The sequence below is a fragment of the Cnephaeus nilssonii genome (assembly GCF_951640355.1).
Source record: "Cnephaeus nilssonii genome assembly, chromosome: 5".
Lineage (NCBI taxonomy): Eukaryota > Metazoa > Chordata > Mammalia > Chiroptera > Vespertilionidae > Cnephaeus > Cnephaeus nilssonii.
Genome location: NC_137076.1, coordinates 6106326 through 6120605, shown reverse-complemented (window position 1 = coordinate 6120605; position 14280 = coordinate 6106326). Strand labels below are relative to the sequence as shown.

The following is a 14280-nucleotide window of genomic DNA, read 5'->3' as shown; positions in this document are numbered from 1 at the left end:
GTGTCTTCTTGCTTCACAGACAGGCTCAGACTTGGTGGATGAGTATATTTAAGCTGTGAATAGGAAGGTAGAGATTTTTGTGGAAAGCTGAAAACACATCTAATATTGAAGGGGGAAATGTCAGCTTGTAGCCATAGTTTCCCTGCAGCTTAAAGATAAAATGGAGATAATAGGCTTCCTGTTTTCCCTCAACGAGGGAGTTTAATCTGAGTGGCTTTGCCCAGGGTGTTTCTAGGGAGCCTGAATTTCAAAAAACATTTTCTTTTCCATTATCATCCCTCCTGGCCAGAAATGTTAGTTTTCATAGACTTTTTCCAGCATGGTTTCAGATAACAGTACATAAATATTTTAGAGAGATTGTGCGAGGGAATGTAGACATCTTCATCTTCAATTTTTATCTTTACAAATAATACTAACAAGAGCTAACCTGTCCTTTTTTTAAAAAATGTTTTTATTGGTATTAGAGAGAGGAAGGGAGAGGGAGAGAGAGATAAAAGCATCAATGATGAGAGAGAATCATTGATCAGCTGCCTCCTGCACGCCCCCTAATGGGGATCAAGCCTGCAACCTGGACATGTGCCCTGACCGGGAATTGAACCATGACCTCTTGGTTTATGGGTCGAAGCTCAAGCACTGAGCCACGCCAGCTGGGCGAGCTGACCTTTTCTAAGCAGGAGCTGTTGCTTGTACATGCATTCGATTACTCAGTCTGCACACTTTATGGGTTGAGTTTATTACCCCCATTAAATAGATGAGGAAACGGAAGCTTCACGAGTTTAAGCAGCTTTCGTTCACTCAGCGGGAGAAGAAAATCCTGCCTCTGGGACCAGCTGTGGCGGTGGCTGAGTCCTTGCATCGTCACCCCTGCCCCAGCAGTGACCGCACTGCCAAGTCCTCTGGGTGGCAGGCACCACCGTGCTGCTCGGGTGCTGGCCACGAGGGGCGGGCGAAGGCTTGGAAGAGCCTGTGGGCGGCATCCCCTCTGCGCAGCGCAGCTCCCTGGCCTGGAAATCTGGCTCTGACTGGACATGGATCCAATTGCCCCCCTTCCCATTGGGATAGTCATTGTCCTGGTCCCGTGTATGGACAGACTGTCCTGATGGGTATGACTGACTTCCACGCAACATAGTGGAGATGTGTGTTTGACAAGTAATGAAAACACAGGCTAACCCGATGGCTGTTTCTCTCTTATCTTGGATCTTCTTTTCTCCCTGAAGTTGCCGGGAGCAGGTCTGCTGGAATGGACATTTAACAGGGAGCGGGATGCCAGGCTCCCTTTTGTTTAGGCAACCCTGATCTCTCTGAGTAATTGCCTTGGATCTCCCCCTTCCCTGGCCTGGGGGGCACCCCCTCCTTTGCACAGGGAAGGGAGAGAATAACCTCCCCCCCCCCATGCCTCAGCCTTTTTCCTGGTGGGGGTGAGGAGGCAGTATGTGTGAGTCCAGCACTGGTTTATGATTGTCACCAAGCCCTGAGGAGCGGTGGCTGCCCCCAGCTGCTAGTGGCAGCCTGGTCGCATTTAGATCTTCTGTCCATTTGGCTCCTTTTCCTTTTTGGCATATGGTGCGAGGTGGAGACCACAATTTAACTTTCCACAGAGATAGTCCATTGTCTCAGCACTACTTGTCGAAAATAGTTTACTCTTCAAGCTACATTAACCGATATACATTTCTTTCTATAGGAATCTGCCGTCACTGTCCCCTAAACTTAATTTTAACCCCGAAATGTTCGCCCGTCAGAGTGAACTGTTCCAGTCAGGCTTCACTGGAGTAGGGGCTGTGTTCATTGCTGCATCCTGACTCCCTAACTCACTACCTGACTCATTACCTGACTACTACCTGACTCACTACCTGACTCACTACCAGGCTCACTACCTGACTCACTACCTGACTCACTACCTGACTCACTACCTGGCTCACTACCTGACTCATTACCTGACTCATTACCTGACTCACTACCTGACTCACTACCTGACTCACTACCTGGCTCACTACCTGACTCACTACCTGGCTCACTACCTGACTCACTACCAGGCTCAGTACCAGGCTCACTACCAGGCTCACTACCTGACTCACTACCTGGCTCACTACCTGACTCACTACCAGGCTCAGTACCAGGCTCACTACCTGACTCACTACCAGGCTCACTACCAGGCTCACTACCTGACTCACTACCAGGCTCACTACCTGGCTCACTACCTGACTCACTACCAGGCTCAGTACCAGGCTCACTACCTGACTCACTACCTGACTCACTACCTGACTCACTACCTGACTCACTACCTGACTCACTACCAGGCTCACTACCTGACTCACTACCAGGCTCACTACCTGGCTCACTACCTGAATCACTACATGGCTCACTACCTGACTCACTACCTGGCTCACTATCCGACTCACTACATGGCTCACTACCAGGCTCACTACCTGACTCACTGCCTGACTCACTACCTGACTCACTACATGGCTCACTATCCGACTCACTACATGGCTCACTACCAGGCTCACTACCTGACTCACTGCCTGACTCACTACCTGACTCACTACATGGCTCACTACCTGAATCACTACATGGCTCACTACCTGACTCACTACCTGGCTCACTATCCGACTCACTACCTGACTCACTGCCTGACTCACTACCTGACTCACTACATGGCTCACTATCCGACTCACTACATGGCTCACTACCAGGCTCACTACCTGTCTCACTACCTGACTCACTACATGGCTCACCACCAGGCTCACTACCTGACTCACTGCCTTACTCACTACCTGGCTCACTACCTGGCTCACTACCTGACTCACTACCAGGCTCACTACCTGGCTCACTACCTGACTCACTACATGGCTCACCACCAGGCTCACTACCTGACTCACTGCCTTACTCACTACCTGGCTCACTACCTGACTCACTACCTGGCTCACTACCAGGCTCACTACCGGCCGCAGAGCTAGTTTTCAGTAAATATTTGGTACTTGAATGAGCGAGTTCAGGCTAATGCCCACCCGACTGTGAGTCTGTCCTGGGGCCCGGAGTCCACAGAGCCCAACTGGTTTTATATTTTATTGTGGCTGGTAAGGTGGGCTTTTCCTGCTCCATAGCATGAGCGCCTCTTGATCTGTCATTATTCTCTGTGACAGACGCTTTGGATCATCCCAGATCCTTTTACTTGACCTTGGCCTCTAACAGGTCACTTAGGTTCATAATTTCTGCTTCTTTAAACCTGAGACATATTTTTCATTCTCCCGATACAGTAGTCCTCCTCATCAGTGGTTTCACTTTCTGAGGTTTCAGTTGCCTGCCGTCAACTGCAGTCCAAAAATATTATATGGAAATTTCCAGAAATAAGTCATAAATTGAATTGTGTGTGTTCCGAATAGCATGATGAACTCTCTTGCCATTTTACTCTGTCCCACCCAGGACATCACTCACCCCTTTGTCCAGGATAGACCTCTCACCCATAAGTCATTTCGTGGCCGCCACGGCCATCAGATGGACTGTGGAGGTGTCACAGTGCCTGTGTTCAAGTCACCCTGGTTTTATAACGGCCCCAAAGTGCAAGAGTAGTGATGCTGGCAATTGGATATGACAGAGAGAAGCTGTAAAGTGGAAGTTCTCTACTTTATAAGTAAAGAAAAAAAATCATATGCTGAGGTTGCTAAGGTCCATGGTAAGAATGAGTCTTCTCTCCGTGAAATTGCCTAATTTATCAATTAAACTTTATTATAGGTTTTTGTGTGTAGGAGAAAACAGTGTATGTTCAGTTTAGCGCTACCTGTGGTTTCAGGCATCTAGTGCGAGGTCTTGGAGGCAATCCCCCACGGATAAGGGGGGGCCTACTGTACCTGCATTTTAGTTCAGGCCCTTTTTCTCTTTCCTTCATTATCTTTTGTGATATTTGATATGTGCAGAAGAATATGTGCCACATAATAAGTTATGAGGTATAACTACCCGCACACCTCTGAAGCCACCTCCTACCTGATAGCATGATCTGGTCCCTGGCCCACACCTTGCCGCCAGGTAATTCTAGCCAGAGGTTGGGGTTTCTCATCCTCTCACTCTGGTTTTCTTTTCAAATATAGGCTTATTGCACATATAGATAATCCCAAACATGCATCAGGTAGGCTTCTTATTGAGCTTTGTAAGAATGATTTCATACTTCGTGAATTCAGTTTGAATTTTCCATTCGACATTTATGCTTCTAAGATTCATCTCTATTGTTATGTGTGGCTATGGCTCATCAATTTTATTAGTGACCCCAATGACATTATATTGTGTAACATACCGTGATTTGTCTGGTCTCCTGTTGATACTTGTTTAGATGGTTTTCTGTTTTATTTTGCTATTTTGGACAAGATTGCAATAAACGTCGTTTATGCCTCTTGGTCCACATACATGTATGAAGCTTCCCTAGGTACTAGACCAGGAGTAGACTTTCTGAGTGAAAGGCTATGCATGCAAAAGTTCAGCTCTAAAAGGAAATGCCAAAGTGTTTGTCAAAATGGTCTATTTATACTATACGCATGCCTTAAAGCAGCGATTTTCAACCCGTGTGCCGCAAGACTCGGTAAAACATGGGCTACGTGACTACTTAGTCAGGGTGCTGATGTCTTTCCCCTCAGATTGTCAAATTAAAAAATGATAATAGCCAACACAGTAATAGCAGTAACAATAAAACCAAAAGTTTTATCTCATTGAAAAACTTACAGCTCCACACTGAATTTATAAACATATTCTCCTCTATTGTCTTTTGAAGAATTTGAAATGCATGTGGAATTCACATTTAAGATATATGTGGAGTTAATTTTTGTGTGCATGGTCTGAAGTATGGCTCCAGTGTGAATGAGTCAAAATCATACCTATTTTAGTAATTTTAGTTGTTAGTTTATGTGCACCATGAGATGGAAAAGGTTGAAAAAGTATAAAATTTTATAAAAAGTATAAAATCACGAAAGTATAAAATTCCATTGATCCTTATCCTTTCCAACACTTGCCATTATAAGATATGTTAATTTTTCCCTTTTTAGATGTGAAATTATATCTCCTTTTCATTGTAATTTGCATTTTCCCAAGAAAATAGTTGAGGATTGTTTTATGTGCTTATTGACCATTCACGGTTCCTTTTCTGCACATGTCTCTTTTGCCCATTTTTCTGTTGGGTTGAGTTTTTCATATTGGATTAAAGTTCTTCATATATTTTGGATCCAAATTCATTACCAGTTACAAGTATTGCCTATATTTTCTCCCAGTTTGTGGCTTGACTTTCTACTTCCTTCATGGTATCTTTATTAACAGAAGTTTTAATTGTAATGAAGTTGAATTTATCAATCCTTTCTATTGTAATTAGAATTTTTATCTTATTGAAAAACTTACAGCTCTACACTGAATTTACAAACAGATTCTCCTGTACTGTCTTTTGAGGAATTTAAATGCATGTGGAATTCACATTTAAGATGCATATGGAATTAATTTTTGTGCGTATGATATGAAGTAGGGCTCCAGGGTGATTTTTTTCCATATAGGAAAACAATTATCCTGTAAGAGCATATATTTAGATTGAGTATATTTGCACTATATATTGCTAGGAGAGGAAAGCATACAATATAACAGAATATATGGCATTTAAAAAACATAAAACACAATCTCTATAGTGATTAGTATATGTACAACACTTAAAGAAAAGTATTGGGAGGACATACGCCAAAATACCAACAGATTCTCTTCGGATTGTGGGATAATTGATGACTTCGTGTATTTCTTTGTTGTTCTTCTCTGTATTTTCTAAGTTCTCTCTGTTGAGCATAGATTTGGTTTTGTTTAAAAACAGGAACCACAGCAATGAGAAACAAGGTAGTGTCTATAGATGACAATGTAGTGTCAACACGCCTTAAAGATAAATCGTGTTGGAAAGAGAAACCACGAATTGAACTCTTCCAACTGAACCTTTGTGAAAAGCTCCTTCTGTCCCTGGGGGTGGGATGGAGGGACATGCTTGTGAGGTATGCAGTCAGTCTCAGTAAAAGGTGGGAAAGGGTTACATTCTGAAACCTGGGGGTTCTCCTGCAAATAGTTACATTAAACCCCTCCCCCTGAGCTGTTTGCTTTGCAGGCATGTAAAGCTCTTTGGAGAGCAGGGTGCCATTGGTGATGGAATCGTTTCTTCTTTCCCAACAGCAGATAATGAAAAGACTCATAAAGCGGTATGTTTTGAAAGCACAAGTAGACAAAGAGAATGACGAAGTGAATGAAGGTAAGCATCCCCAAACCGAGAAACAACCTTTTACAACTAAGTGCACGAACTTGGAAAACGGCATAGTGAAGGATCCTTTAAAAATCCAATCTCAGGGAACAGGTTGAGTCCTTCCAAGATTGACAGGAGAATCTTATGTTACATTTCTAAAATGCTATCTTTTTAAAGAAACAGTTTTTAAAATGTCAATCAGCGACAATTTATCTCTACTCCAAATGCCCTGATTCTTAGAATGTGAAGACTGCCGTCTTTCTTTTAATTTCCTATTAACGTAAGATGGGCGTTTCAGTGAGTTCACATGAGTGTTAACATTTCCCCAGTGATGCAGGTGAAATGACAGTTGCCTGAGACAGAATCCACACTTCTTCAGACAGATCTTCATTTTCTTGTCCAAAAAGAAACCTCTAGCCCATTTTTTTCCCATCTGTTTTTCTCTTGCCTTCCATGTTTCTCCTTGGCCCCTTACTTCAACGTGCCTATTTTTCCAGGTAAATCCTAGGCAGGGCATCCGTTGTGAACTAGGAACGTTTTCATCAAAGGCTGGGGTGTAGGCCAATGCCCGGAGTTGAAAAGAAATCAACCTGGAGCAATAAGTTCAAATCTATAGTTTGCAACACCAATCAGATGCCAATAGACCTGTTGGCACTGTTAAGAAAAAAAAAAAAAAAGAGCTAAACTCAATAAAACTGTTACTGAGCTTTGAAACCAGTATTTGATTAAGGAAAGGAAACCCTTGCAAATCCGAGTCAATCCAGTGGTAGAAAAGAAATCTGTAAAGATGAGAATGACAGCCAGCAAAAATCCAGTCACGGGGACCTAGAGACAGTGAAGGAGACAGGGCTGGACTGGGAAATCTGATCAGTTGTTCCCTCACTCCCTGAAAACAAAACACAGCGAGGTGCTGGGGACGTGGCTGGCCGGGGCAGCATCAGAAACAAGGAGCCGTCTCCCACAGCCCGCACAGAGGAGGAACATGGCTGAAGAACTGGCGCTGTGAACCAAGTTCTAACCAAGAAAGTGTATCACATAGCGAACCACCTCCTGTTACAAAGGAGGAGACTAAAGTCCAAAGGGGTTGGGTAATTTGTTTCCCCGAGTTGGCAGACTGAACACACTTGGCGTGCAGTGCCCCGTAACTCAGAAAGAGGGAGGAGGATTCTGTAGGGAGGACATTGTGGGTTCACGGGGCTGCCGGTCCAAATATGACACTGAAGGGTGTGAGAACCCACTTCCTCCACCAGGGCCCGGCCTGGGTTTCAGGTGAGATCAGCTCACCAGTCTTCCCTCTATGCTGCCGGATGCAAAAGGAAGAATCACTCTTTTCTTTTTCTGCCACGAAGGAACCTGGAAATGCCTTGTGTGTATTCTTGGGGAAGAGTTAGAATTCCTAAAAAAAATGAAAAGGTTCTGACCTTTATATAATTAAAGAATGTAGAAATGGTACTTTAAAAACATCACAAAGATGCCAGGAAAGATCGTGAAAGGTAGGCTTTACATGTGATTCTCATTAAAAAGCTGTTAAAGTGCCAATCATTTGAAGAATCATTTCTTGGATTCGAGATAAATCGCTGCTTCACGGTTCCGCTTTCAAGATCAAGGGCTTATCTCCATTGCAATCATTTGCAAGAGAATCCAGTTTTTTCGTTGCAATCGACATACGCTCCAAATACTGCCACGCTGAGTTCTGGGAACAGTTGTGTTTTAATCGCCAAAAGTCTGCTGTGGAGACGCCCATGATGCCCACATAGCCAGCGGTGCCCCGGCCGAACCCCTTAATTCACCGTTGCTCCTCACGTCCTTACATGTCCACCCTCTGTGCACCACAGACTGATCTGTTGTTCCTTGACGCCACGTTCATTGACATTGCCTTCCCTAATAAACACGCTCCTTCCTTTCCCTTGCTTCAACCTTGACCTACATTTACTTCTTCCATGTCTTTGCCTGTTAAATAGATTGACTCATTGTTAGTAGCATTTTGTTCTGCTGGGATTCCCTTCCACACTAGCCACGGGAGAGGATCTCTGTAGGTGCCCGCCTGCATGGCTGAGGGAACCCCAGAGCCTTCCTGCGGACGGGAAGGAGGCCCTGCCTGTAGGTCAGAGGACAGGGAAGCCACCCGCAGTCAACGCTGGCTGAGCCACAGGACGGTACCCGCAGTGAGCTTTCCTATTTAAAAACAGCTGGGCTACTTTTATGGCTTTTTTACAAAGGTCACCATATTTTTAAAGACAGACATGTCTTAAAGGGGAAAAAAAATCTATTTTGGTGACGTTATGGGGCAAGTGTATTTATATCGTAGGAATTTCACTCTTTGTCCTCTTCTGAATCCAAAGAGAAAATGACCGATTTTGTGTTTCTTTAATTCCAATACTTCAGGCGAACTAAAAGAAATCAAGCAAGATATCTCCAGCCTTCGTTATGAACTGTTGGAGGACAAGAGCCAGGCGACGGAGGAGCTAGCCATGCTCATTCATAAGCTCAGCGAGAAGCTGAGCCCCAGCTCGCCGAGGTGTGAGTGACGTGGAGCCTGGACCGCGGCTTGGACTATAGCGCAAATGTGGGCAATAATATTTCTAAGTATGAAGTACTTGAAAAACCATGGTGTACATTTTTAGTGTTAACTACCTTTATCATGTGAATCTTCGAAAGTTAGGTCTTCATGATTTTACTGTTTTATCACGTGTAAATGGTCTTCATTGGCCTTGTCTGCCTTGGCATTACAAACCACGACACGATATTGTATGGGAAGGCCCGATGGCTGCCATTTTTGTCCATTTTAGAATGAACTCTACCACATCTTTGCACTATCTGTGGGCCTCCCAGAGACTGTGAGTAAACTCCTTGGGGACAGGGACTATGTCTTACTCATCTTTGTGTCTCCAGCACCTAGCACAGTGCCTGGTACAAAGGAGGTGCGCAGTAAATTTGTTGAGACCGCCTGCACTGAACTGCCAACAAAGTACAAACACAAATAAAAAGGCCATCACTATGTAGCGCACCTTCTCTGGTCCAAGTGCTGAAGCGGTTTTTAAAAAAATAGAAACTGAAGACAACTGACAAGCAGCTCTGACTTGATCAGATTTTCTTAGAATTTTTGGCATCACTAACAATCCTAGAACCTTTGAGCCCTGAGGAAGAATTTAACAATGAAATGGATTAATAGAAAATATCATTATGTTGAAGTTTCATAGCATTGCTCAAAGTAACTTATTAAACATTTTTCTAAAGGATAGACTGTTTTCTGTCTTAGATGTTCATTTGCTGTTTTTCAGTCATGTGAATTTAGTCAGCAGGACGGTGAATTGTTTTACGGGGGCGGTGCAGGGTGGTTATTTTGTTATGACCTCCTGATTTCTGCCTCTGCGTTCTGGAGGCCATGCTTCTGGGAAGAAATAGGGCAGAGCAGTGGCTGTGGGCCTGGAGCGGTCTGTCCAAGCATCACCGGGTGGGTGTCATTGCCCGTTGAGGCCTCTCTTTGCCGTTGCTCACAATGCTTGGCATCCTTGATCTGATCGAAGCATTGCGCTTATACTTTCTACACAAAACAGGTTGTGATGTATCTGTTCTCGGCTTATTGTGTAACTGAGCTGAATACTGGTAATATCTACAACGCCTCAGGGCTTTCACAGGAGAGGGGATACAGGCCAGTAAGTTCCCTCATCTCTTCACAGACCACGAAACACTCAAATACATTACTGCCGTTAGGCTTCCATGGCTCATAGAGTTATGCTTAACCTCCTGTTCCATCTGTTTGCATCAAGACTGAGAGGAATACGAATTGTGACCACAACTCCAGGGTAGTTTTATAGGCCCCAGACACCGGTTTAAAACATGGTACTTTAAGATCATTGCTCTCACACAGCAAGGCTTTCTAGACATGAAGACAAAACGAGCATTAAGTGGAACCACATAAAGCTCTTTAAGATGATTTCTTAATTTCTACTTCTTGGGACTTAAAAAAATTAAGAAAAGAACTTTATACATTTTTGCTACCATTGTAGACTATTTCACTAACTTTTATGCTATTCTAATAGTACTTTGTCTTAAATGTTTTTCAAACTTTCTGTATTTAATGTTATGCCTCAGAACTGAATAAAATATTGAATTTTTTCATTGTTATATGTTTCTCTACTATATTACAACAATACTGTCAGTCTTACAGTATTGTCTAGGACTGTAAGTGTGGACGTTTTGAATGGAATATTTAGTAATATTCCCATCTGGGGGTTGGGGAAACGTGTCCAATTCAGCTGGATACATTCAGCCTACACTCCTCGGAGTCTTGAATAAAGACACAGCTCACAGCATTAAGTCCTGCCTCCCACAACTGTAGAACTCCCAACACAGATTAGACACCTTCCTTCCTGTTATGGGCTGAATTGTGCCTGCCCTCCCCCCACCCCAAATTCACTTGCCGAAGTCCTAACCCCCAGGACCTCAGAATTCGACTGAATTTGGAGATGGGGCTTTATGAGAGAATTACATTAAAATGAAGTCACTAGGGTAGGGCTTACTCTGACAGGACAGGTGCCCTTATTAGGAGAGGAGATTAGGACACAGACGCAGAAGGAAGACAGGTGAGGTCACAGTTTGAAGATGGCCAAGGAGAGAGGCCTCAGGAGATGGGTTTGGTTCCCCACTGACAACTTGATCTTGTGCTCCTGGCCAGTGAGATCCTGTAAGAAAATGCATTTCTCTTGTTGAAGCCACCCAGCTGAGGGTACTTCGTTATGGTGGCCCTATCTTCCTAATAAACCTTCCAACCCCCTAAGTTCTATACAATTCTGTTTTATCCTAGCTCCTCTATGTCTATTTTTCAATTTACTTCTAAAATTTATCTGTATTTTTGTTGAGCCTAAATTAATATATATTTTCCCAAATTGTTACAGAGCTAACCCATCTCAAGGCATTACTATTTATTTTAATGTGGTTATATTAGCCTCAGAAAAAGAATGACCTGGAACAGCTTGGAACCTGGGCAAAACCTCAGATTCTTCTGTTGGAAATGATTTATCTTCCTAAGAAGCAACTCTTCTGAAGGGTTTAATTCTTTTTAAATATATATATATATTTTTTGCCCTGGCTGGTTTTGCTCAGTGGATAAAGCATCAGCCTTTGGACTGAAGGGTCCTGGGTTCAATTCTGGTCAAAATTATTATTTTTTGTTTCAGAGAGGAAGGGAGAGGGAGAGATGGAAGCATCAATGATGAGAGATAATCACTGATCAGCTGCCTCCTGCATACCCCACACTGGGGACCAAGCCCACAACCTGGGCATATGCCCTGATGGGGAATTGAACCGTAATCTCCAAGTTCATAGGTCAAAGCTCAACCACTGATCCACGCCGATCAGGTTCAGGGGTTTAATTTTTTTTTTAAATCAATATGTTTTTATTATTATTTTAAATATATTTTTATTGATTCCAGAGAGGAAGGGGGAGAGAGAGAGAGAGAGAGAGAGAGAGAGAGAGAGAGAGAGCTAGAAACATCAATAATGAGAGAGAATCATTGATTGGCTTCCTCCCGCACGCCCCCTACTAGGGATGAGCCCGCAACCTGGGCATGTGCCCTTGACCGGAATCGGACCCAGGACCCTCCAGTCGGCAGGCCGATGCTCTATCCACTGAGCCAAACCAGCTAGGGCTAATTCTTGATTCACAATCATTCATGAACTCTTCCCTCGCAGACCACAGAAACTGGGGAAGGTACAGTATCTTACTCACCGATAGTATTTCTGTAGATGGACAGGAGTCCAGGAATGTCAGCTCTAGGTCGGATCCTGGGTCCCCACAGGTCAGCAGTAGTTTGAGGGTCCCTGCGGCCTTTTCAGGAGGTCTCTGATTTCGAAACTGTATTTTCATAACACTAAAATGTTACTTGCCTTTTTCACTGTGTTGACATTTGCACTGATGGTACAAAAGCCTTGGAGGTTGCTACTGCCGGTTCTTAAGCATGAGACAAAGCAGCGGCTTCAAACTATAGCAGTAATCTCTTATTCGTCATGCCCACATTGTCAGGAAACAAAAGTTTCATGTAAGAATGTGTGTTATGAAGCAGTAAAAATTGTTCATTTTAAGTCTTTACTCTTGAGTGTCTTTAAGTATTCTATGTGATGAAATGGGCAATATGCATACATCATTTCTACTGAATACCAAAGTACATCAGTTCCCTCAAGGAAAAGCACTGGTGTGATTATATTTGGGCTGCTAGCTGAACTCATTTTTTTTTCATGGAACATTTTTTTAAAGCACAATTAACAAATTATGATTATTTGGATTTGGATATTTGGCATTCAATTCACTTTCTTGTGAATTGAAGAAGTGAACCTATCATTTTAAGGAAAACAATGGATATTTTACCAATTATTAAAATTTGAGCCTTTATGCACAAGTTAGAGTTTTGCAAAATTTGTATCCACCATCTGAGGTTGACAGCTTTCCAATACTTAAAATATGTTCTGATGAAATCCATGGTGATATTAATAAATGGAACTTTTGAATGTTGTATGATGAAGCCACATTCCACATTGCAACCAACTTTTCAAAAACTACCACTTGTTGAGTTTGGATCAAATTTTCTTCATATACTTAAAAAAAGCACACACATATACCAAATAGATTGAATGCAGAAGTAGAATTGGGACTCCCCTATTTACTATCCTGGTGGGCAGTAAATAGATTTGGAAAATGTTATTTTTCATAAAAATATTTAATGATTTTATTTTTAAACATTTTTTAAAGTTTCAGTTCTAATTTCTAATACGGTAAATATCAATAGATAACATATAAACAAAAGGTCTGTGGGGCCCTCAAAAGTTTGTAAGAATATTGTAAAGGGATCCTAAAGCCAAAAGTTTGAGAACTGCTGCAATAAGCTAACGCCGATAACGGTGAAATTCGTTGGGGGATCCTTTCCAATGTCGGAGAAATAGGTCGGAACGTACCCGTCTTCACATCAGTCCTTTTCATTCAAAAAGACTTAACAAGTGCAGCTCAGGGCAGCGGTGGGGTGGAGCCAAGACTGCGTCTCCGGTCTCCCTGGAAACCACCCTTTCACACTCAGTCCCTTTTCACCTCTGATTGGAGCAGGTTGGGAAAGGGGCGTGGCTTTCCTTTCGTTGGTGGCCCACTCGCACGAACGTGTTGACGTCACGCCGGACGCCGTAGCTCTGAGGCCCGCGATTGCATCCCCCACTGCGGCCGTGGGCTGGGGTCGCCCCTCCGAGGGACTAGAGTTGAGCTGTTGAGCAGTTTCCCCTGGAGGCCCGGGGTCTGGCATCTCTGTCCGTGCGGGCCCGGCCCGGCGCTGCCCGGCGGTGCCCGGCGCGTCCCCGCCGCCGTCATGGATCTGCATTTGCACCGAGCGGATTACGTTCAGGTAAACCCGACGGGGCGGGGCGGCGCCGTGCGGCGGGCCCAGCTGCCCGGAGGCCGCGGTCGGTCCTCCACTGACTTCGGTGCGCGGGAGCGGGGCCGGTGGCGAATGCGGGGCGGGGAGCTGCCCTCGGGTCGCCCTCCTCCCGGGCAGCTCCGGCTCGTCCGCGACGGTCCACGGCGTCCGGGAAGGAAGCTGGCGCCGCGGGCTCCGACGCGACCCCCGATCCCTCTGACCCTGAGTCCCCGTCTCCCCGTACCCTCCCCGGAGCGCCCCTATTCCTTCCTGTAAGCCGGGCCCGTCCGACCTGACCGCGGCCAACAAGTCCCGAATCCCCATGGACATTCTGAATGGTCCTGGGATGGATGAGGGTCCCGGGGCTCGGAGGAGGCAGTTGCTGTAGAAACAGCCTTGGCGCCGCCTGCGTTCCCTCGTCTGCTCCACGTCCTGCGGCTCGGCCAGCCCGTCCGGCCGGCGGTGCTCGTGTGGCCGGTCACCTGCCCGGGGGTTATGCTGAGCGCTCCCGCCGGCTCTCGCCCGTCTCCCGCTGTCGCCGCGCCTGCCTTGCTCATCTAAATTAAACGCCCCTCGAATAGGCCCCATTTCTCATCTCCATTGTCCCCCCGCCCTGTTGCTCGGGTAATTGAAACAGCC

General features: G+C 44.8%; 2 protein-coding genes across 5 annotated transcripts in view; both read left to right on the top strand.

Annotated features, from left to right (window-relative positions):
- Positions 1-8809, top strand: part of TRPC3 (transient receptor potential cation channel subfamily C member 3) — a gene marked incomplete at its 5' end in the record, with an annotated part of 67001 nt that extends 58192 nt beyond the window's left edge. For all 3 annotated transcript variants that reach the window (XM_079773138.1, XM_079773137.1, XM_079773136.1), the window contains 2 exons: positions 6178-6253; positions 8630-8809. In XM_079773138.1, the coding sequence (XP_079629264.1) occupies positions 6178-6253; positions 8630-8772 (219 nt within the window). In that variant the 3' untranslated portion in view covers positions 8773-8809. The remainder of the gene's footprint in view (positions 1-6177; positions 6254-8629) is intronic.
- Positions 8810-13413: 4604 nt separating this feature from the next.
- BBS7 (Bardet-Biedl syndrome 7) overlaps positions 13414-14280 on the top strand; it is a 50440-nt gene continuing 49573 nt past the window's right edge. For both annotated transcript variants that reach the window (XM_079772767.1, XM_079772766.1), the window contains exon 1: positions 13414-13629. In XM_079772767.1, the coding sequence (XP_079628893.1) occupies positions 13594-13629 (36 nt within the window). In that variant the 5' untranslated portion in view covers positions 13414-13593. The remainder of the gene's footprint in view (positions 13630-14280) is intronic.